The 25,785-nt window shown below is 36.3% G+C and overlaps 1 protein-coding gene across 2 annotated transcripts in view; it reads left to right on the forward strand.

Annotated features, from left to right (window-relative positions):
* The window catches only part of LOC127445570 (ATP-dependent Clp protease ATP-binding subunit clpX-like, mitochondrial), a 26,038-nt gene extending 1,222 nt beyond the window's left edge, over positions 1-24,816 (forward strand). The window contains exons 3-14 of one of the 2 annotated variants that reach the window (XM_051705720.1): positions 1-115; positions 1,261-1,415; positions 2,251-2,413; positions 8,079-8,120; positions 12,027-12,203; positions 13,722-13,886; positions 14,017-14,105; positions 14,875-15,039; positions 15,933-16,235; positions 16,459-16,551; positions 16,666-16,772; positions 24,013-24,816. The exon at positions 1-115 is cut by the window's left edge and continues 3 nt beyond it. In XM_051705720.1, coding sequence (XP_051561680.1) covers positions 1-115; positions 1,261-1,415; positions 2,251-2,413; positions 8,079-8,120; positions 12,027-12,203; positions 13,722-13,886; positions 14,017-14,105; positions 14,875-15,039; positions 15,933-16,235; positions 16,459-16,551; positions 16,666-16,772; positions 24,013-24,103 — 1,665 coding nt within the window. In that variant the 3' untranslated portion in view covers positions 24,104-24,816. Of the gene's footprint in view, positions 116-1,260; positions 1,416-2,250; positions 2,414-8,078; positions 8,121-12,026; positions 12,204-13,721; positions 13,887-14,016; positions 14,106-14,874; positions 15,040-15,932; positions 16,236-16,458; positions 16,552-16,665; positions 16,773-18,072; positions 19,341-24,012 lie in introns of those variants that run through there. The other variant, XM_051705724.1, reaches the window with a different exon arrangement.
* Positions 24,817-25,785: the final 969 nt, after the last annotated feature.

The following is a 25,785-nucleotide window of genomic DNA, read 5'->3' on the forward strand; positions in this document are numbered from 1 at the left end:
TCTGTTGGTGAAGGAAGTGGAAAAAGAGCCAGCTCCAGTAACTCAGGCAAAGGAGGAAGTCAACTGCGATGCCCTAAATGTGGAGATCCTTGCACACATGTAGAAACATTTGTTTGTGAGTACTTCTTTTTCATGGATGTGACATGGGATTACTCAAGGTGATCACGGTTTTTGTAGCCTTTACTAAGAGTTATGGTTTCATTTGGCCTTGTGCATGTTTATTAAGTAGGTCAGAGTGTTCACAGGACTAACTGTTCAATGCTAAAAATAAATCTCACACAAGTTGCTGCATTTTCATCTGGTGAAAACTTAGTCAATTAGTAACATGGTTTAAAGAAATAGTTCACCCAAAATTAAAATTCTCTCATTTTCTCGCCCTCATGCCATCCCAGATGTGTATGACTTTCTTTCTTCTGCTGAACACATATGAAGATTTTTAGAAGAATCTCAGCTCTCTTGGTCCATACAATGCAAGTGAATGGTGACCAAAACTTTGAAGCTCCAAAAAGCACATGAATGCAGCATTGGATTACTTTTATGCTGCAATCATGTGCTTTTTGGAGCTGCAAAGTCTTGGCCACCATTCACTTGCATTGTATGGACCTACAGAGCTGAAATATTCTTCTGAAAATCTTCATTTGTGTTCTGCAAAAGAAAGCCATACACATCTGAGATGGCATGAGGGCGAGTAAATAAAGAAATTTCATTTTTGGGTGAAATATCCCTTTAAAGTGAGTGTGAGTAGAATGATACATTTGGATAGATTTTGTAGTATTTTATAGGCATTAGTAATGTATAACCTCTTTGTGGTAATTTTAACAATGTTTTCATTTAATAATAGATCCTTTTCACAGACTGTGGTGATGCAATTCCTGCTTAATTTAACAGGATAAACATAGCATAAACCATAACTTTTTTATTTTAAATTGTTTAATTATATAATATATGTTTACAACTGCTGCAGTGGGCTTTCGAATGTGGCTGCTAAGGAAGTGAAAGTAAATGATCTGGCTGCCATAACCCATCTCAGTCTATTTTTTTTTCCTCTTTTCGAAAGTTGAGGAAAAATAGAAGTGTTTTTTTTACTTTTGCTGTCAGAGCAAATGGAAATGCAACAATAATATTTGCTGTGGTCTCCCATTTACCTCTATAAAAGTTTACCTTTCTTTAGTTTACTTCCACATTCCAAACCCAGCAATGTGAAAAGGATCCATAAAAGTAACAGTTGGCACTGTGTAAGGTGTTATTTGTCTTTGGCAGCATCAACTCGCTTTGTGAAATGTGAAAAATGCCACCACTTTTTTGTGGTGCTTTCGGAAACTGACACTAAGAAGAGTTTGAGTAAAGACCCAGAGTTAGCGGCAGAAGCTGTCAAGTTGGCTTTCCAGCAGAAACCCCCACCACCACCTAAGAAGGTAAAAAACAACAACATGAAACAATGAGATTTTAAAGGAACAGTTCACCCACAAATTAAAATTCTCTCATTTACTCACCCTCCTGCCATCCCAAATGTGTATGACTTTCTGTCTTCAGCAGAACACAAACAAAGATTTTTGGTCCATACAATGCAAGTAAATCTTGTTCATGGTGACCATAACTTTGAAGATCCAAAAAGCACATAAAAGCAGCACAAAAGTAATCCATACGACTCCAGTGGTTTAACTAATCTCTTCTGAAGCGATCCAATCGGTTTTGGGTGAGAACAGACCAAAGTGTAACTCATTTTCACTGTACATGTTGCCATTGCAGTCTCTAGTCACTATCATGATTTTAAGCTCTATTACACTTCCTAGTGCTTGACGCATGCGCAGAGTGCTAGATTGCGCTTGGAAGTGTAATCGAGCTTGAAATCACGATTACCAAGGAGACTGCTGATGTCAAGATTTATAGTGAAAAAGGAGATATATTTTGGTCTGTTCTCACCCAAAACCAACTGGATCACTTCAGAAGACATGGATTTAACCACTGGAGTCGTTTGGATTACTTTTATGCTGCCTTAATGTGCTTTTTGGTGCTTCAAAGTTCTGGCCACCATTCACTTGCATTGTATGGACCAACAGCTGAAATATTCTTCTAAAAATCTTCATTCCGTGTTCTGCAGAAGAAAGAAAGTCATACACATCTGGGATGGCATGAGAGATTTTTCATTTTGGGGTGAACTATTCCTTTAAAGCACAATAACACCCCAAAGCAAGGTATTCTAGTTGGCAGACCCTGGTCATGGATAAAATGTTTTTATTTTCTCTGCAGATCTACGCTTATCTCGATAAGTATGTTGTGGGTCAGGATCATGCTAAAAAGGTGCTTTCGGTAGCGGTGTACAACCATTATAAACGTATCTACAACAACATGCCGGCAGGCTCCAGGCAACAGCAGGTGGAGGTGGAGAAACAGGCCTCTCTTACTCCTCGAGGTTTGTACTGGAGAATAGAAGCCACTCACTGACTGTGTGTGCTTGGACAGGAACAGGTGATCTTCGCGGTCAGGTCTTATGCAGTAGCCATTAGGATTCCATTTCATTATCCTCAGAAAGTCAGTTTCTACTCTATCAATTGAAAACAAAAAATTGAGGAGTGACCCCTTAATAAACCCTCAAATGTTTGTACTTTAAAGACAACATGACAACAAAATGGACCTGATTACTTGATTAATATATGTCCCTGGTCTTTTTGCGCACGATTCATCAGTTTCTCAGGAAGTAGTTCTACTAAAACAACATTTCTGTCATTAATAATAAAAGAATAATATAAAACAGCAAGATTTTGTTGGTGCTGCTTGATTGTACAAAATGTGCAGCCATGATGCAAAGGTGTTGTGGGTGATCGCTAGGATGTTGCTATGCTGTTGCTGAAGTGTTCTGAGTTTTTTAGCGCATTGCTGTTTGATTGCAAGGATGTTCCGGGTGGTATCATAAATGGCTGACCCAAGAAAAATAGCCAGTTAAAAAGTAATACGTTTGATCGCTTAGCAAAGTAACAGCACACCGCATGATTTGAGTTGTCATTCGCGGATGTACACCAGAGCATGTGAGTGGAGAGCACTTTTTTGAAGATTCCACTCTGTTCCCTCAGACCGCTCAGCGCCGCTTGCTCAACCCAGAATGCGCTTTGTGATATGCTGATTCATGATCGTTTGACGCATATAAAGTCCAGATTCACTTTATACTGCTTTAAAAATATCAAGGATATTATGGTATCTACTAATATAATAATTATTATATAATTAACTAGTCCTTTTGCATACAATTCATATAAAATTGTAGGGAATATTAATCAAGCAACAACACTGAAAAAGAGAAAAACATTGCTCATTTGTTAATACACCCTGTGCAACTGAACACAAAATTAGGATGAGAAATTGCTCATTTTAATTTACAGACCTAAATTCTGATAGCATTAAATCAGAAACGTATTAATGTATCAAATCTACAGTAGCCTAGTAATCATTCTGTGTAAACAATCAGCCATTGTAAACCAGTCCAAAATAAACAGTGAGGTTTTATATACAAAAACACAGCAATAAAATCACATCATTTCAGATGTGTACGTTACTAAGCATTTGATAATTTAATAAATGTCGACCTATAGCCTAGCCTATATTTCACCCAGAGGGGCACCTCAGCCCATGTGGGCAAAGGGGCAGTTGTTCTGGCCACTGTAGCCACCTCCCTGTGTACATGCCTGTAAAAAGTGCACTACAGAGAAATTTCACGGAGGATTGGGATTTGAGCAGAGCGGTCGCTTGGGCCGTTTATGGAGCGGATTATTGAGCGGAGTGTCGCACCGCTCCACTCACATGCTCTGTTGTGCACTGTAAAAAATGTAATACATTAAGTTTTTGGTAAAATACCGGCAGCTGTGGTTGCCAGAAATTTACAGTATAAAATACGGTAACCATGTTTCAGGCTTTCATGGATGTAAGTTTGATACCTTTATATTTTACGGTTCACTACTGTTTATATTATTAAATTATATAAACTTGACATATCCTCTGGAACTTTAAAATACTTTAAAATGTATTGTAAATCACTGCAGTAATTACAAAAGGCCACATGATGACTTAAAGAGTGGCCCTTCCAGTAGCATTGTCACGATACAAAAATTTCAGTTGTCGGTACCAATGCCAGTGAAATTTCACGGTTTCGATCCCACAGCAAAAATATGCTAATATGGTAATGTGTTATTGAACAAACTCCTTTTGCCTATTTAAAGTTAATTTTCAATGGAAATAATAAATTAAAATAAATGCATGTTTCTTCAAGTGTTTCTCAAATAACACAAAACTTTTAACAAGTAAAAAAAATAGAACAATTACTTTAAAACATACCATTACATTTTTTTTTATTGCAAACTTTTTTCAGAACAACAGCACTCTTGCTTTTGATATAGTGCTTTATTATTATATATTTCTTTATTAGTAGTAATATTTCTACAGTGAATATTATATTTAACTATACAGTTCTGTATAGTTGCAATTTCTTCCATTTCAAGCATGTATCTTTTATTTTGAATCATGCTTTTATTTTAACATGAGCTTTTATTTTGAATCATGCTCATGAGCTTATATTTTGACGTGTTCTTTTGACGGAAGCTTTACTACTACTTCTGACGGATAAACAGTTCGCTACATTGCTCAGTGTGATCGTTAAAGCGCAAATGCTGTGATTTAATTATATAAATATACAGTGTACATGTGCTGCGCACTTCACAGTGAATAAGTGCTGTGTTCTGTCATCTCATACAATGCGAATTACTCTCAATGTCTGTGGAGTTTCCAGTGTATGAGCAGTCTGCTTCACACATTCATTTAAAGCATGCAGCTCAAATGCAGACTAAGGGTACGTTTACACGACAACGATGTACTAAAACCTGAAAAGTATTTCCTTTGCGTTTTTGAAAAGTTTTGCGCACAGAAGACAACGTTGTCAAAATGATCCCCGTTCACGCAGATCTGTGAAAACGACTAAAAACTTTGTATTATGCATGCCAGGCCAGTAGTTGGCGATGTCACTTTGTCACTTTGTAAAGAAACACTTCGCGCATGCGCACATAAGCATTCTTCCACAGAGCAGTGAATACAAACAATGAAGATTGCGATTGCTGGTCGTAGTAGTGATGCAGTAAATCTACACTTTGCTGGAGAAATGTCAATAAACAATCTTGAGCAGCACAAACACAGTCCTGTAGTCTGCCATTGTAGTTTTAAATGTCTCACGCATTCAAAACTAGTACTCGCGCGCATGCCTAAAGACTGAACACGTAATACGCGTGCGCATGATGTCATCGTTTTCACAAATTCACGTTTTTATATGTTTACACGGAGACGATAACGGCATCATTTTCAAAAACTTGCACTTTGAAACCTGTTTTCAAAAGTTTGAGTCCTGAAAACACAAAACGCCGTTGTCGTGTAAACGAACAGCCAAAACACATAAAAAGTTTTCCGTTTTTAGTTGAAAACATTATCGTGTAAACGGCTCCGATTGCAACCCTTCACGGTTTAATAATCTAGGGTGACCGTACGTTCTCTTTTTCCCGAAAATGTCCTCTTAAAAAAGCATCCGGCCGGGATTTCTAAATTTGCGAAAATGTCCGGGATTCGGCTTTGGTTGCATTATGATGTGCATCTGGTCTAAGGCTATGTTCAGACTGCAGGCAAATCGGATTTTTTCTCAAATCAGATCTTTTCAGGCAGACTGTCCGCACTATTAATTGCAAGTGATCAAATCAGATTTGCGCGTTCAGACATAACCAACCTATCTGCATGAGTTGCTTTGGTAACGACGTAGGCGTACCCACATGACGATGCTTTCAAAACAGATGCGGGAAAAATGGAGATGCATCATCTCGCTCTCCAAATAAGCACCCTGTCCAGTCGCGGTGCAGGAGGAGACTGGTAAAAATTGTGATGTTCCGTGCTGCAGTCACCGATTTTTGACGTCATCGTTGTGTCGCGTTAAGAGTGACGCAATAGACCATTTGAAATCCGATTTGAGCTGCCAGAGCGTCCGGACTGAGACGCATCTGAAAGAATCAGATTTAAATCGCATTTGAAACCACCTCCCGATGTGGTTTGAATCAGATTCAGAAAAATCAGATTTCATGTGGTTTTTTTTGTTGTCCAGACTATCAAAACTCATCTGGATACAATCTGGATATGCAAAAAATCAGATTTTTAGTGGCAGTCTGAACATAGCGTAATACTTCATTGTGTGTGTGTGCGCGTATTTGCATTGCTTTAACCCCTCTTTGTGAGTCTCGCCTTCTCGCACACCAATTGGTCGATTATAAGAGGCTTGCAGCAACTATTGGCCAAATTCCTGCCTGTCAATCTCTCCGCGAACGCGCAAAGCTCTGTTGTGTTCGGCATCAAACAGTTGCTTGACAGTAGCAGCAAATGACAGCTGAGTGGAAACAATGCCCAAACGAAAGTGCAAATTTACAGAAGATTTGCACAAAAAATTCCCATGCTTTTGTCCAGGTCAAGATCCATGGGAAGCAGAATGTATGACATGTAAAGCTGGCACTTATGTGTCAGTTGCTAATAAAGGCGCAAGTGATTTAGAAGCACACATTAGCTCTGCAAAGCATAAAGGGTCAGCAAAAGGTGAAAGTTCATCAGGAAAATTAATGGACTACTTTTTGCCACCAGGTAAAATTATCATCACATTGCTTCATTTTTCATGGCCATTCAAAATAATAGTAATAGTAAATGAAGGTACACTCATGGCATCAAATATTTTATTTTAGTACATGGACATTCAAAAGAATGTTGGAAATTTGTATTTATTTATATATATTTATGTTATGCTAATAGAGTGTCTTTTTAACTGTGTTTAAGTTTGCATTCATAGTAACACTGTTTTGGACCTTATTATTCCCTGTTATTCCTATTACATTGAGTGTCAGCATTTAAAAGCAGTCGTGTGTCAGTCAAGACAGGGTGCGGGTATCAGATTAATTAAAACACAATTTTACCATAAAAATTAGGCCTACAGTTATTCCCTTGTTAAACATAATATACATTTTTACCGTTAATTATACAGTAAATTCATTTTTTTTTTCATCACATTTTTTTGTTTAAAATAATATTTACCGTTCTTGTTAAATATATTATAATTTTTTACCGTATATGTTGCGGTAACTACCCGTTAACCAATCAACATTTTTCACTACAGCATTTTTACATTCCTTTACTGTTAAAATTAAGGACATTTTTTAGCATAAACGGTGTGGGATGGGTTACGAAGCCAAGTTTAATACTTAGGTTTGGGGGTTCGTTCAAATAGCCCACTCCAAATCCAAATGGATAAAATCAAGTCCCACCCTACATTATTTCCCACTGAATGTTCTGTTGTAGTAACAAATGTCACATTATAAAAGTAAAATGCATTAATAATGGCTTTTAAAGAAATGTTCCAGGTTCAATACAAGTTAAGCTCAATCAAAAGCATTTGTAGCATAATGTTGTTTACCACAGAAAATAATTTCGACTCGTCCATCACTTATAAAAAAATAAATAAAAAAATTTTAAAATCATGGTTACAGTAAGGCACTTACAGTGGAATTGAATGGGGGCCAGTCCATAAATGTTAAACTACACGCTGTTTCAAAAGTATAGCCACAAGATATAAACATGATTTGCGTTAACACGCAGTCAAAATCCTGTCGATTGAACTTAACTTGTATTGAACCTGAAACATTCCTTTAATGCTGTCTAGTTTATGCATGCTGGTTTTGTCAAGTTTGATGCAAAGGGTTAATCCACCGTGATCGTTTTCCACTGTACCAGGAAGTAATGCGCCATTAATTTCTTTCAGAAGCTACTATAGCCTCCTTTGTGTGCTGTGCCTATATTCCTAGTCTCTGTTCCTACATAAACATTTTATTATGAGATCTGATTGTAGGTTCTCTTGTCATTTAATGTGATTTGGCATTTGTACAATTAAAAAGCTTGTTTTTTTTTTTTTTTTTGCAGTAAAGTTTACTGAATTGAAAATGGCTTGTTTTTAGCACAAGATTTCTTGTACTATGAGTACCGTTAGTGATTTTGTCATAACTGTCCTCCTTTTTCTGTAGAGCTAGAGCTAAGACGACGGGAGGATGAATACAGGTTTACAAGTAAGTGTATGTCAATACCCATTATCTGTAATATTGTTTGTGTCATTTAGACCATTTTATATTACAAAACTAATCTGTTCTGTGTTCTTTCAGTTTGCTTTGATTTATGTTGTGTTGTACAAATGCCAAAAATATAAATCACCATCTCATATTTCCTTCCTTTGCTTGTTCTTTTTTCATTTTCTTTTTTTATTAATTTTTTTATTTGCTGCATGCAAAAATGGATTTACCAGAATGAATGTTGTCATGGTTTTCCAGATAAGCAGAGATGGATAGTGTCCTAGTAACCTGATTTTGACTGCTGGTTCATGCGTCTACATGGACACAAATGTGTCAGACAGGAAATCACTTTGGATCCTATGAACAGAGCATCTGTGCACACAAAGCAGTTTGACCCTAGCAGTTAACAGTGCATGGTACTTTAGTTATTACTGAAGAACAGAGTAAACATTAATGTAGTTCTTGGCTAAATTAAGTATCGAGTTTTGTTTATGACTTATGACTATGTAGTAGGGCTGCACGATTATAGCAAAAATCATAATTGTTGATTATTGCCCTTAATATTGTAATCGTGATTATTAATGTCGATTCAAATCTTAAATTACCCTGTCGTCACAAAGTAAGCAACCATGCAGTTCTTCAAAGTAGCAGATTTCAATGGTGGATACGAGCTGCTTTCCAGTTTCGTTTAAGAATCTTTTTAGCATTAAATATTGTAATAATGTTTGTTAATGTTAGGCCAAATAAAAATTATTTTAAATTGATATCTGTGTTATAGAATCAATTAAATTATCGCTAAATTACTGCTTAAATGATTAGTCCACGTACAGGAAATAATATGACATATTCAATATTCAAACTTATTAACAGCTGATTTAAATTGAAGTAAATTGAAGTTACTTACTGCGTTCAGTAAGAGACGGGGACCATTCATCCCGTTTGATCTTCAATGGTGATCTTGTTCATGCAAGATCATCACTTTGGAAATTAAAAACAGTCGCGATCGTGAAGTTTGTGCGATTCGTGAAAATGTTAAATCTACTAATACCAGCTGCGTGGCAAATGGGTCTTATTAGAGCAGACGCAATAACAATGAAGGTGATTCCTGAAATATGCTATTCATGCCATATTTTTTATGTTGGCTACACCTCCAAAAGACATTTAGAACAGTTAAGCTGAATTACTTCCTTGCTATTTTGTACAAATAAAATTCACATTGGCCTACTTATTAACATGACAAAACAAAACTGTTATTACATTTTTAATAAATTGTACACAGAAATCGAGCAGCGCGACAAACTCTCCCATTATAATGACTGCTGTCACTCACTGCAGGTCTACACTGTTTGAGACCTGCATTTCAACGCGAGCTCAATGACGCTCTGCACTCTCGCGAATGCTCTCATTAAAAACAAAGCTGTCTAATCAGCATAATAAATCAATTATTTACACCGCGTCTATGCCTTGATCAGAATGGGAGTGTTTTAGTTTTGTCGTGTTGCTCATTTGCAGTGTATTTACAATCTACGTTCAAAGCAAGCGGCGCAATATGCAATAAATCCAAATTAATTCCAAAGTGCTTTTCGCTCTTGTTCTACAGCTTCTTTTCGAGTGTCAGGTGATGTTTCTTCAGTATTAATTTTCGTGTGCCACACGAACAGAGGTGGAACAAAAAGCAAGCATCTGGGCATTCAGATGGTTTAAAACTTGCGCATTAGGATCAGTTGTCATTACTGATAGGACAGAGGACTCATTTAAGCGGCTCTGATGGGCCATTGCCATTTCATTACTCAACAGACATGTTAGTTATTGGTTAGAGTACTCAACCGCTGCAAAAACATGTTGTAAATAGAAACCATTGATGCAACAGGAGCAGACTTAAATTGAATGCTGTAATCGTCAGTTTTCATGGTTACATAATCGTGGCAGCCATAATCGTAATCGCGATTAGTTTTTCGGTTAATTGTGCAGCCCTACTATGTAGATGCGTATTTGTGCTATATTTATTACCACAGAAAATAATTTCAACTTGTCCCTCAAGTTTGTAAAGAAGTCAATGGGTCAAGGTATTTGTGTTCATTTGGATATATGAAAAAATGCACACTGTTTTAAAAGTATTGCCACAAGATTTAACTATTATACATGTTAAGAGAATAGTGTGAGAGCATCTTTCACTGAGCAAAGTTATATCCATCCATTCTTTCCATTCCTGTCACGACCATGTAAAGCTGGTAAGCCCTGTAAATTTTTCATGAGACCCATACACTGATCAGCCACAACATAAAAACCACCTGCCTAATATTGTGTAGGTCCACCTCGTGCCGCACAAAACAGCGCCAATCCACAGCTATTCATGCTATTCTTCTCACCACAATTGTACAGAGTGGTTATCTGAGTTACCATAGACTTTGTCAGTTCAAACCAGTCTGGCCATTCTCTGTTGTCCTCTCTCATCAACAAGGCATTTCTATCAGCAGAACTGCCGCTCACTGGATGTTTTTTGTTTTTGGCACCATTCGGAGTAAATTCTAGAGACTGTTGCGTGTGTAAATTCCAGGAGATCAGCAGTTACAGAAATACTCAAACCAGCCCATCTGGCACCAATCGGTGCAAGGATAGCAGAAAGGGACCATGTACGGAAAAAAAAATCCTGTCTGTAGGGCATAACCAGAAATTCATCCACCTAGAACAGTAGTCCCTCCGCTATATGGATGATTTTCATGTCACCAATGATGTCGATAGAGATTAAGTTGATACTTGGTACTGAACCCAGAACATCAGTCTGGGATTATTATATAAAACAAATATTTGTTCAGATGACTTAACATGACCCTTCATGTGGTGAATATATAGGCTATAAAAAGCTTAATTTGGTTAATACTTAATATATATCATTGTAAATGGGACACATCTCCGTCATTTCAAAATAAGAGTCACAGTTGTTTATAGTTAAAAGACCTGAGTTATGCGTGAAATCTTCTGGTTATTATTAGGATTTTGGTTGGACAGTAAACTGCATCTGGGATTTTATTAATTTTGGGCTCTTAAAGGGATCGTTCACCCAAAGCTTAAAATTCTCTCGTCGTTTTCTCTCCCTCATACCATCCCAGATGTGTATGACTTTCATTCTTACCCAGAACAAAAAATATAGATTTTTAGAATATTTCAGTTCTGTAGATCCTCAGATGCAAGTGAATGGGTTCCAAAATTTTGAAGCTCCTAAAAGCACATAAAAGCAGCATAAAAGTAATCCATAAGACTCCAGTGTTTAAATCCATGTCTTCAAAAGCGATATGATAGGCGTGATTGAGAAACAGATCAATATTTAAGTTCTTTTTTACTATACATTCTCCTCCATGGCCACTAGGTGGCGATATGCACGAAGAATGCGAATCACCAAAAACAAAAGAAGAAGAATGTGAAAGTGGACATTTATAGTAAAACAGGACTTAAATATTGATTGGTTTCTCACCCACACCTATTATATCGCTTCTGAAGACATGGATTTACCACTGGAGTCTCATGGATTACTTTTATGCAGCCTTCTTTTGATTTTTGGAGCTCCAAATTTCTGGCCACTATTCACTTGCATTGTATGGACGTACAGAGCTGAGATATTCTTCAGAAAATCTTCATTTGTGTTCAGCAGAAGAAAAAGTCATACACATATGGGATGGCATGAGGGTGAGTAAATGATGAGAGAATTTTCATTTTTGTGTGAACTAGCCCTTTAAGGACCAGGTATATTTATTTTTACTGCGTGCTGTATCCGTATTTTTTTTTACATTCTGTTAATCAGTTTTAAAAACTATCAGCCCTTTTCCACCACCTTAGTTATCGGTATTGTCAAAATCCACTATCAGTCGATATCTGTTATGTAATATTTGTTATTTCTCTTTATTATAGAGCTGCTGCAGATTGCTGGGATCAGTCCACATGGAAACGCTCTGGGTGCCTCCATGCAGCAGCAGTTGAACCAGCAGGCTCCTCCAGAGAAGAGAGGAGGGGAAGTCCTGGACTCCACACATACCGATATCAAACTAGAAAAGAGCAACATTGTGCTGCTGGGCCCCACTGGTTCTGGTGAGACTAAAAACTTATTTTCATGCTGTGTATCAGGCAGTAATTGGGTGCATGAATCGAATATTGGTGGTTTCACATATAGTATATTTTAAGTGAACCAAACCCAGTTCGGTTAAAGTGAACCAGAAAGGGGACCAGCCGCAAATGACCTCAGTGCTTTTGGTGTTCACCGTGTACGTGGATTTAAAAGAAGACCCAGTTTGTTTTTTGATCCTCTTCACATTATTGTGGTCTCAGACCCCTTGTTGTTCACACCACAGCTCCTTAAGAACTCAGACCCCATTGCAGCTAGGGCTGTCACGATTATCAAATTTGGCTGACAATAATTTGGCATACACCTTTAGTAATTTATTGATATTTAACTTGAAATCATATAATAAAATGGGGCTATATGATTATTTTAAGGCTTTAAAAATATTGAATTTTCCATTAAAATTATTGCATAGGGATAGAATGACACACAAAGTAATATTTTATGTTATATCATTTATGAAACCCAGACAACACCGCCAATTATATTACATTATGCAATCGTAATAATGTATACTGTATTTCTGTCCTAAATTCTTCACTCTCTCACGTTATGTTAATGCTCTCCTATAAAACCTACAAGCCCTTATTTCGCATAAAGGAAAACATTTGATATTCTATGTGCATTTGAAAATATGTTTCTTTATCGATCATCTCGAGAGTAATGGAGCGAGCAAGCATCTCCTCCTGAGTGTCATTTACATTGTGTGTATGAGCCAAGAACATTTGCCATGGCGCAAATAAAATGAAAGTGAAACTATAAAAATCGCCTTTTCGTTGGAGTTTGGCGTGAACCTCCGTAGATGGTACGCCCATCAGAGCACTTTAAAGCGGTTCATCTTAACGTGCTGTTCTGCTCTGAATGCGGCCAGTCCGTTCATTTTAGGTGCTCAAATAATACAAGAACGGAATATGAGTGTAAATTGTGACTGGAATATGAAGTATGTAATGCAGATATGTATGGCAAGCCACAAGGTACTTATGTCATAAAATGCAAAGCGTACTGGTACCTCTTTGCTTTCACATCATGCAAATCAGTCGAACCACAAAAGGACCCACAAACGAACCGTACTCAGACCACCTCAGTTTGCTTTTGGGTCCTTTTAGGGGGGTCTGAGACCACTTGTGCTGTTCACATATACACGTTATACCACTCTGAGAGCGCTTGGAGGGCTCAAATGAACTAGGTGTGAAAACACCCTTAGTAGAAGGTTTGAGACAGATAAGGATCAGCAACATACAGGAAGTACGTGGTGTTGTGTAGACTGCATGCAGTTGGCAAGACAAGTCATCCCATTTACTGTAGATTTGGGATCCCACTGGTGTTCCTTTACATCTTGTTGGTGCATTGCTCGCATCACTATGAATTGAATTTTTCCCCCTAGCCCAAAAGATAACTGTGATTTATTGTCCCCCACGAATGGGCAGTCCCTCCCTTGACTACATCTACACTAGGAAGAAAGTGAACTTAAGTATGTTTTGTTATAGGAAAGACACTTCTGGCTCAAACGCTGGCCAAATGCCTGGATGTTCCCTTTGCTATCTGTGACTGCACTACCCTTACCCAAGCTGGCTATGTGGGAGAGGACATAGAGTCTGTCATCGCAAAGTTACTACAGGACGCTAACTATGTGATTGAGAAAGCCCAGCAAGGTAACGGCCTTGGTAGATTTCCCATGGTATTTAGCCACTTGCATGAAATATCCAAGACTAGTTTGTCCACAGTTTTCTTTAATGTAAGTTGCATGGATTTGTATGTTGAAAATGAGGGGGATTGTTTCAGGCATCGTGTTCTTGGATGAAGTGGACAAGATTGGCAGTGTTCCTGGGATCCATCAGTTAAGGGATGTGGGAGGAGAAGGAGTGCAACAGGTCAGTCATTCAGAATGAACCAAATTATCTTTTTGAGATTACACCTCTCAGATATGTCACTGTTCTTCAGATGACATTTGTCCTGAATCATATAACATAACACTCCTCAAATGGCTGTTAAAAGTTTACTGTATTCTCAGAATCTTCTGAATGTGTCAGTTACTGAAAATCTGTAATCGCTGATAATAACTTATGATGTACTGTAGCTTTGTTCACATGACCCAATTCTAGTTTGCTTTTCAAATCTAATCTTAAGGACTGACTTTGCATTTTGCAAGTGCTTACATTTTGTCCATTTGTCTAGGCTGTTTAGTCAATATCAGTTCTACATCTTGTTGCCATAGTAATGACATAGGCGCCAGCACAATACCATGAAACTACCATGGCATTGTTGGAAAACTAGAAATTTCTCCTTTGCTCTTGTCCATCATAGCATGTTGCTATGGTGCTTAGTGGCATGTGAGACAGTGTGATACACTTATGAGGCATTACTGTATTATACATTCATATCTAGACAATGCGCATTGTGTATGACATTGAATACACATCAGAACCTGAAAGATGAAGAAAGTCTAATCTTACAGTTGAGACTGAAACTATTTTCAAAAATCCATCCTGGAACAACATTTAGAATTCATGCATTTTTTTTTTTGTTTTTTCAGACTAGTTAAAATAATTGTTTCATATATATGCTTTACAATAGGTTATTCTGAACAAAGCTTGTATGTGCATACCGTTGAGATCAAACATTTTGTTTAAACTTTGATAGGGTTTGCTTAAACTCCTGGAGGGCACTATTGTTAATGTTCCTGAAAAGAACACAAGGAAGCTGAGAGGTGAAACTGTGCAAGTCGACACCACCAATATACTGTTTGTAGCATCAGGAGCGTTTAATGGACTAGACCGTATCATCAGCAGGAGAAAGAATGAGAAGGTAATTTTCTCCTTCATTCCTTAAGATTTATTTATAGTTTGGAATAGCAGAAGCCCAACACTTTTTCTGTGAAGTAAATGAGTGAGTGAGCTGCTAGGACATGAGGATTGACATTTTCAAAGCTTACATGTATTTACATATTTAAAGGGATAGTTCACCCAAAAATGAAAATTCTCACATCATTTATTTACCCTCATGACATCCCAGATGTGTATGACTTTCTTCTGCAGAACACTAATGAAGATTTTTAGAAGAATATCTCTGCTCTGTAGGTCCATACAATGCAAGTGAATGGTGACCAGAACTTTGAAGCTCCAAAAAGGACATGAAGGCAGCATAAAAGTAATCCATATTACTCCAGTGGTTTAATCAATGTCTTCTGAAGCGATCCAATTGGTTTTAGGTGAGAACCATCTAAAATGTAACTCCTTTTTCACTGTACATCTTGGCAAAGTTTAAGCAGTCTCTAGGCACGATCATGATTTCAAGCTCGATTTACACTTACTAGTGTTTGATGCATGCGCAGAGCGCTAAATGGCGCTAGGAAGTATAATCGAGCGTTTTAATCCAGAAGACATGGATTAATCCACTGGAGTCGTGTGGATTATGTTTCTGATGCATTTATGTGCTTTTTGGAGCTTCAAAGTTCTGGTCACCATTCACTTGCATTGTATGGACCTACAGAGCTGAGATATTCTTCTAAAAATCTGTGTTTATGTTCAGGAGAAGAAAGTCATACACATCTGGAATGGCCTGAGTGTGAGTAAATGATGAGAGAATTTTAATTTTAGGGTGAACTATTCCTTTAACTTTTAGTTTAAAGGTCGGAATTACATTAGGACCACGGGCCTTTAAATCGATATTTTAAAGTGACATTAATATTTCTTGTTTAGTTCCTTGGGTTTGGAACACCATCTAACATGGGGAAAGGTCGAAGGGCGGCAGCAGCGGCCGATCTGGCCAACATGACGGGCGGAGAGGTGGAAGCGGTGGCCGAGATTGAGGAGAAGGACCGGCTCCTAAAACACGTAGAGGCCAGAGACCTCATTGAGTTCGGCATGATTCCAGAATTTGTGGGGCGACTTCCTGTCGTGGTTCCACTGCACAGCCTGGACGAGGAGACACTGGTGCGAATCCTCACGGAGCCACGAAATGCTGTCGTGCCTCAGTACCAGACTCTCTTCAGCATGGACAAGGTTGGTACTAAATGTACAAAAGATTTACCTTGCTCCTATTGACTTCTATTGCTCTTAAATTAAGCTAATTGTAATATAAACCCTATTATACACCTTTATTGTTATTATTTACTAATATGAGTAAATGGTTATTGTGCCTCTAATTCAGGGAAGATAAAAGTAAATGTGCCGCAAATAAGAACTATAGTGTTCCTGGATGTGCTTTGTGTCTTTCATGTATCAGTGTGATCTCAACATGACGCCTGATGCCCTGAGAGCCATCGCCAGGTTGGCTTTGGAACGTAAAACTGGTGCCCGTGGGCTTAGATCCATAATGGTAAGGGAATGCTTTTTGGACTGTTTTAATGTTTTTTACGTTTTTAGTTGTCACAAGCATGTTTGGATAAGGACGTGTCCTCCTGTAATATAATAAGCTGCCACTATTTCTCAGGAAAAACTGCTGCTAGATCCAATGTTTGAGGTGCCCCATTCAGATATTGTGGCCGTGGAGGTGAACCAGGAAGTGGTTAAGGGACAAGCAACACCTCGATACATAAGGTGAGAGCACACATGATGTCATTGGTAATTTTGCCATCTTATCTGATGGTAAATAAAGGCCTCTTCTGACACACGCTGAACTATATACTGTTTTCAGGCTTTAATAGTTTTTTGTAATTTTTTTTTTATCATGAACAAATCTTAACAAGATCATCTTGAAAGTCAACATTAAAAAGTGTTCGAAATCCATTTCACTTCCGAAATGTAACTTAACATAATGGATTTAACAACTGTACAGTTGAAGTCAGAAGTCTACATACACCTTAGCCAAATACATTTAAATTCAGTTTTTCACAATTCCTGACATTTAATTGTAGTAAACATTCCCTGTCTTAGGCCAGTTAGGATCACTACTTTATTTTAAGAATGTGAAATGTCAGAATAATAGTAGAGAGAATGATTTATTTCAGCTTTTATTTCTTTCACCACATTCCCAGTAGTATTTGGTAGCATTGCCTTTAAATTGTTTAACTTGGGTCAAACGTTTTGGGTAGCCTTCCACAAGCTTCTCATAATAAGTTGCTGGAATTCTGGCCCATTCCTCCAGACAGAACTGGTGTAACAGAGTCAGGTTTGTAGGCCTCCTTGCTCCCACATGCTTTTTCAGTTCTACCCACACATTTTCTATCAGATTGAGACCAGGGCTTTGTGATGGCCACTCCAATATCTTGACTTTGTTGTCCGTAAGCTATTTTGCCACAACTTTGGAGGTATGCTTGGGGTCATTGTCCATTTGGAAGACTCATTTGCGACCGAGCTTTAACTTCCTGGCTGATGTCTTGAGATTTTGCTTCAATATATCCACATAAATTTCCTTCCTCATGATGCCATCTATTTTGTGAAGTGCACCAGTCCCTCTTGCAACAAAGTACCCCCACGACATGATGCTGCCATCCCCATGCTTCACGGTTGGGATGGTGTTCTTCGGCTTGCAAGCCTTACCCTTTTTCCTCCAAACATAACGATGGTCATTATGGCCATTTTCTTTCATCAGACCAGAGGACATTTCTCCAAAAAGTAAGATCTTTGTCCCCATGTGCACTTGCAAACTGTAGTCTGGCTTTTTTATGGTGGTTTTGGAGCAGTGGCTTCTTCCTTGCTGAGCAGCCTTTCAGGTTATGTCGATATAGGTCTTGTTTTACTGTGGATATAGATACTTGTCTACCTGTTTTCTCCAGCATCTTCACAAGGTCCTTTGCTGTTGTTCTGGGATTGATTTGCAGAATGCATCTCTTTCCTGAGCGGTATGATGGCTGCGTGGTCCCATGGTGTTTATACTTGCATACTGTTGTTTGTACAGATGAACGTGGTACCTTCAGGCATTTGGAAATTGCTCCCAAGGATAAACCAGACTTGTGGGGGTCCACAATTTTTTATTCTGAGGTCTTGGCTGATTTCTTTTGATTTTCCCATGATGTCAAGCAAAGAGGCACTGAGTTTGAAGGTAGGCCTTAAAATATATCTACAGGTACACCTCCAATTCAGTACACCTCCTAACAGAAGCTAATTGTCTAAAGGCTTGACATAATTTTCTGGAATTTTCCAAGCTGCTTAAAGGCACAGTTAACTTAGTGTATGTAAACTTCTGACCCACTGGATCTCAGAATAGCATTCTGAGATGCTATTCTTCTCACCACAATTGTACAGAGCAGTTATCTGTGTTACCATAGACTTTGTCAGTTCGAGCCAGTCTGGCAATTCTCTGTTGACCTCTCTCATCAACAAGGCATTTCTGTCCACAGAACTGCCGCGCACTGGATGTTTTTTGTTTTTGGCACCATTCGGAGTAAATTCTAGATAGAGACTATTGTGTGTGAAAATCCCAGGAGATCGGCAGTTACAGAAATACTAAAAAAGGAATAAAATTAATTACTTCTTATTGATCTATTCTTATACATTAAAGCGTCCTGTCTGTATTTATATGACATTAATATATAATACGACTAATGATCGTGATCCTAACGGACAGAACATTTCCACTCGTACTGGTTAGTCAGTTCAACCCACCATGATTTTTGCCACATTCTTTACATTATCACTCCTTCAAAATAATATCAGTTTGTTTGTATGGATCTATTCTTATGCATTAAAGGCATTTTTCTGTATTTGTTTGCAATGAAAGCTGTCTAATGACTGTGATCTAGACTGGTAGAAAATTGCTCTTACTGATTAGTTAACCAGCCGCTCTTGCGTTTAATAACCACGATTTTTGCAATATTGCTTCCATTTTCACTCTCCAAGAATAAAATTCATTCATTAATGACCGTGATCCTAACTTGCCAAAAATTTCAGTTCTGAGGGCCTAATTTCCCGAAAATGATGGTTCTTAGTTCATAAGAGTGTTCTCTATGGTTCTCTAGAATTTAATTTCTAATAAATCAAGTGGCCACTTTGTACCAATGTGGTCATGCACACAAGTCCATTTGTTTAATTGATTTAGGCCTAATTATTTTATCTTTCATTAATTGTTTTATTTTTTTATTTCATTTATCTTTTTGTGTCTTATTTTAAATTGTATAATTATATATTGTTATACATTTAGTTTATAAAAATTGTCCCACAGGCGTATTTATATGATAAGTAGACCTAAACAATTATGTTTATTTAAATATAAATAAAAAAATAAAACTAAATTATCACAAAGCATAAAGTTTAAGAATCTCAAAATAAATGTATTATCTGTATTAAATTGAATGAAGTGTGATTTCACAATTGTCCTGCAAGTGTCAGCATAAATCTATGTCCTTATGGTGCTCTTAAGCACTCTATGATAACTCCAGATTGCTCGTAGATGTTTTAAGTAGGCTACTACTTACTGTAAGTTCCAATGCTTTTGGGAAATGGGCCGTAATTTTAAGATTTGTACATTTCTACGTTCTACTTAGGCTTACGATACTTTTGGGAAGCGAGGCCCTGGTTAGTCAATGCAGCCAGCCGCTGTTGCATAAAACAACCCTGACTTTTGCAATCTCATTCTATTATCAGTCCCAAAGTATGATTTCAATGTATGCTTCTGGATCTATTCTTATACATTTAAGGCTTTACTGTTTTTATTTGCTTTTAAAGCTGTCTAATCACCGTGATGGTTAGTCAAAGCCAATGCAATGTTTTATGTTTGCGTATTAATAATAACAATATTAATAATAAAGATAAAAATCATTATTATTATTATTAAATACTTTTTCTAGTCTTTCATATGTCTTTTATGTTATGAAATATAACATGGTTATTGCTAAATTAGTTAATCATTATGATTTTAATATAAATAATAAATAAGCCTAATATGAGGCTACTACTAATAACATTAACATTTTAAATTTATTTATTTAACTGACGCTTTTATCCAAAGCCACTTACAAAATGAGGAAAGATATACAACACAAGCGATTCATCTTAAGGAGACAGTAACATGAAAAGTTATGCAATACAAAGATTCAGTTGTATTAGAAAAGGAGTCAAGACAGAGATTAGAGTGCAAACTATTTTTTATTTTATTATTTTTTTAAAGAATATAGGGTTATATTGCTTTTATTGTTGTAAATACAGACTATTAAAAATGCGTTTATTACTTAAATGTGTTTTTATATGGTTTATGTGTTGTTGTATCTATATGAATTATTTATTTTACATATTCATTTAAACGCAAATTGCTGTAAAACAAAAACTAAACCAAAAAAATACAAGTGTTATGAATTCATGTTTGGAACGCCTAAAAGGTTTTATATGGGTCATTCTGCTGAATTAGTTCGAACTGTGGTCTCACAATGAAAAGAACTATAACAAAAAAATAATTCAGAATTCAAAATTATTGGATATGTTATAATCCATTTAAACCCAAGGCATTGATTGAAACAATAAGCTAAAATATATACAAAACCATAATTTATAGGGTACTTTCTGTTTTCCAACCTCTAAATCAACTTATGAAAATAATATAATATAAAAAAAAAATTTGTGTTGATTTTTAAAATATATTTGATTTATTTTAAGGAGAAAGGAAAACATTTACATTCTATTAAGGGTTACATTTTTAAATAATTCACTTTTAAAAGGTTGTCCCGCATTTTCAGGTCTACTGAAATACTGAAAGTTTTAGTAGTCCGTTGGTTGAGCCTGATTTTAGCCTGCATTTTTGAACGGGAACAGGAAGTGAGACTATAATGGCCGACGAGTTGTTCCAATCGCTTTGAAGTAAATGTGCCCCAAAGTCAGGAAAATCAGTGTGTAAATTTTAAGTATGGTCAATACCGAACACATATTCTCTGCAATTAAATGCACATTTTTGGGTTTTAAGCTGAAATATGATGTTTTCTGATGGTACAATTGTTCAAAGTTTGATTATTTCTCAATAATTACAAGCTAAAATTAGCTACAATTAAAATTAGCTAAAAAAAAAAAAAAATGTCAACATATAAACAGTCTGAAACATATGGTAACATAGTAGCATGATTATTTTAGTTGTGATAAAATGTAATGTTAAACCACTAATTTTAAAGAAATAATCAAGGCTGTGAACAGATGTACAAACACAAAAATAATAATATTTTACATTAAAACCCAAAAAAGTTTATTTAATTGCAGAGACTGTTCAGTAGTGACAATTCTTAAAGTTCCACACTGATTTTCAGACTGTGTAGTATTTACTTCATCATGGGATCTAATTACTCACCATATGGCCATGGTGGATAGGTATGCAGTCTCTCTTCCTGGTTTTATTTTTCTTTGACTTTTATTAGTTAACAAAGAGTCCAGAAAGTCAGACAGCTAAGATTTAATATTAATGTTATTGTTGAGCTTTTATTTTTTAAACTGAAAGTTATTATTTTAAACTATTCCTCATCTGTATGGGAAACAAGCTGTACAACCAAGCATCATAAAACATTTGTGTTTGTAATATTTTCGACATAAAACCTTTTATGAGTTAATAGAAGTCCAACAAATTGAGGGAATGTTATAACCTTGCAAACAAAATATTATGGTCACTCAAAGATAAACTTTCAAGTCTTTAAAGAGATTGAACTTTCAAATATTTAAAAAATGATTGCGCTTTCCATTTAAGAAAATTAAAATTGTACTTCATACTGTAAGGAAGTTGATGTAAAGATCATTAAGTAAATAAGCCATTGTTATTTTTTTAAATAAAGATTATTTGTACCTGTTCATCATCAAAAACACAGATCTTTATGTTCCATTGGTTCTTCAGTTTTGGTGCAAAATTGTGATATGTAGAAACATTCTGTCATTCTCTGTGATGTAACAGCACCAGATGTGAGGTAATGATGCATTAAAAATAAATAAATAAAAGCAGTAATTTTATCCCAACATATATTATAACTTGTATTGATATACTGTATATATAAAAAAAGGATTATTTTGATTAATCCTTAAGTCTCATACATTAAACATGTTTAGTTGATATTTAATTTAAAAGTTATAAATAATAAAGCTTACTGTAATTTCTTTATACTTCATCAATGTGTCAACCAAAAGTCCTTATTTCAAAGCTATGAGTGCGCTTTAAAATAGACATTTGCATCACTTAGTAGTTCCACATGTTGTATTGGCGACTGGTCCTCATCAATTGTTGGCATGCAGAAAAAGTTTTTGAGCATTCTACAAAAGCATGTTTTTTTGAGTGTACTAAACTTAACATTAATTTATAACAAATAGGCTACAACCAAAAAAAAAACTCTTTAATATATAACTTTAATATTTATTATTATTATTTTTTTTTTACCCGAGTAAAAAATGGTGTTAAAGAGCGGCAATTACATAAATCTTTCACTTCAAAAAAGAAGACGCAGGGCGCATGGGCTGAAGTGAATCATTTATTTGAACTGGTTCGTTTACAGTATATGAATAATCCGAACAAACCAATTTACTAAAATGAATCGGACAATCCAAAGCTACATATAAATGGATTGGTCAGTCACTTGATGTAACTGGTTCACTTTTTGATAATGAATTAATTATTTTTTGTCTGTATTTTACTCTAAATATGACAGATTCAGTCTTGCATAATATTGACTTCAGTCTTGAGATATTAATTACTTTAGCAATGTGTATTATAACCCACAGGTCTAATGGTATTTGAACATACTGTAACTAAAAATGAGTAACTGTAATCTGATTACAAATTACATTACAGTAACTAATTAGGCAACTTTGTAAAAACATTACACACAACACTACCCATAATATATGAACAAGTTATAATAATAATAAATATCATTTATCATTCACCTATGACAGTGAAGATCTGAATTGGGATGAAGTGGTTCGGTAACAAAAGTATGAAAAACTTTGTTATGGACAAAGATGAGATCCTTCGCGGGGTAGTACGGTAAAATACACTTATTTAAGATACATCCTCTTAAAGCAAGTCTAAACATCTTATATGTTGCTTCTCAAGTTAATGTATCTTGTTTTAAGGATTTTTAGACCATTTTAAATGGAAAAACAAGACAAAAACTCTTGATTACAATAGGATTTTTTGCAGTGATTTTCTTTACTGAATTAAGTATTTTTTTCCTTTAATTCAGTGAATGTCATTTAGATGTATTTTTAAAAGATGATTTAGTCCTTTTTTATTGTTAATAAGCACGTTTAATACAACCAAAAATCAGTTAAGAGCTAATGATTAATCGGTGCAATAATCGCCAAATAATTGTTCTAATAATCGTTAGATTAATCGATTACCAAAATAATCGTTAGTTGCAGCCTTACTCTGCACTGACGTTGCTCAGCCACACCCTGATCACCACACAACCAAACAGGTTCCTTACCAGAGGCACTTTTGTTTAAGGAGCGCCCGTAGAAGCGCTTTACAGAAATCAACATCATGCTGTTGTGTCACGTCACGTGGTCCGTTAGAAGTTTAACCCTTAAATGACACTGTAGAGTCTTGCGAACAGTATTCAGTTGGTTTTAATTCATTTAAATTATGCGTTGCATATAGCGAAGCCAAAATACAACGTCCATACATGTGGGCATGGGGTCGCACAAGGTTAAAGTTGAATTAATCGGTCCTCTTTATCGGTAATTTAATTACTAGTTGATAGTTTCTCATGTACATGATGAGAATCTATAAATACACTTGCACCTCTTTGTTTTTTCTCTTTGGCTAACCAGCACACACCACTTTGCCTATAAAGTGAATGTACTGCCTAATTTGTTTAATGCCATTTTGTGGTCATTTTCAATCAATTTCCTTGACTGTTTTGCTTTTCCCTTCATTCAGATCTGCGGCTAAAGACTCCTCTGAAGAGGAGTATGACTCTGGAATCGAAGAGGAAAACTGGACAAGACAGGTTGATGCAGCCAAGAACTAAAAACAACAAACCACATGTAAATTCATGATGTTACTTCAGTTAAATAAGTCACCGATGATTTGCCAACTTAGTTCTCCTAAGGGTCCATTTCTTACTGTATACCTATGTATGATATGTTAGTCACTTTGGAAAATGTGTAGTCCTTAAAAACAAACCCAAACATCTCGACCCTTTATTACAGAATTATGGCTTAAAGAAATGTTTGAAATCAGCCAAATGCCTCCCTGACACTATGCCTCCTATAGAGACGGTTAATCTTCATGAAATGTAAAGAGCATTTTATTTTATTCTTATTAACTTTATAAAATATATAATATTTTTATTAACTGTTTGGTTGCCTTGGAAATCAAACAGAGATAGAAAGTGAGGGGGCTCATAATATAATCGGTGTATGTTTGATTTCAGATTCCTTTTAACACTTTGCCCTGCTTGGAATAAAATTGCACATTTGTATCACACTGGTCATGTTATACTCAACACAGATATTGCTACATAGAGAGGTCTGTTTCATTTTACATTCTCCCTCTTGACTGTATGTACACAAGGTCTCCCAATACTTCCTTAGTTGTTGTTTTTTGTTGTTGTTGTTGTCACATTTACAAGAGTCTGTACAAAGAATCTTCAGAACCCTCAAGATGCAGTATTTTTATGTATATTAAGGTCTCTAAATGAGTTGACTTCAAATTTGGCAATAAAAGGTATTTTCTAAAATGCGTTTGATTGAAGTTGGATTTTTTTATGTCCAGTTTGCTTTTTATCCACAGTGTCAAGGGTCGAGAAAATTTCATTTGATAAAAATCCTTCTATACACAAATGGTCTTTATGGTATAAGAGTTATCTGTATCAGCCAATCGCAAAAATGTAAACTAGTGACTGGTTTCTTTGAGAAAGTTGTACATCAGTGAAATGAATAGCTCCCTTTGTGTGGTGAACCAAGCTTTGAAATAATTCATGGCAAAGTCCTTTCTGTTCATGGTCGGTATCCCTCCTTGGACATAAGAATAATGTACATTTCCTCCAATTTTGTTAAAAACAATATTTTGCCTTGTTTGTTATAGGGGTTATCTGTATAGAGAGAATACAAATTATGTATTTGTATTCGACCTTAAAGTCACAGGGTAAATGTACAAAAACTGTGTATCTCAGAAAAAAAGTAAATGTATCACATGATGAAGTAAACATGATTAGCAATGCAGGCATTCTGTTGTATTTCAGTGAAAATCAAAATGAGAAAATGGCTAGCTTTTTAGTAACTTGTGGCTACCTCCATTCCAGAACCCGGCGGGTTTAGACAGTGCAGCAATTTATCCAGGACGAGCTGAATCTCCACCTGCTGCTTAACACACATGGAGCATGTACCAACATCCACCACCCACGGCACAGCCTCAGTGGCCTCCTTTCCCACCCAGGAACCCCGGCGGACCTTATCCACCCTTCGACCTCAGCAGACCCCCTCCAGGGACCTTTGGTCCAGCCAAGGGCATAGATTTGGCTTGAACATTGGTTTGGGGTTGCAGCGTGAAGCATTTACATATTTCCATTGATCATGGAATAAATAATGGTGGGGGTGGGGGGGTTGTTCTTGCTTGTTTTGATTATTGGGGGGGTTACCTCCTCCACCATTCCCCCTTGAATCTACACCCCTGGGTCCAGCCCAACACACCAAGAAACAGCCTCCATCA

Source organism: Myxocyprinus asiaticus, chromosome 1 (assembly GCF_019703515.2).
Source record: "Myxocyprinus asiaticus isolate MX2 ecotype Aquarium Trade chromosome 1, UBuf_Myxa_2, whole genome shotgun sequence".
Taxonomy (NCBI): domain Eukaryota; kingdom Metazoa; phylum Chordata; class Actinopteri; order Cypriniformes; family Catostomidae; genus Myxocyprinus; species Myxocyprinus asiaticus.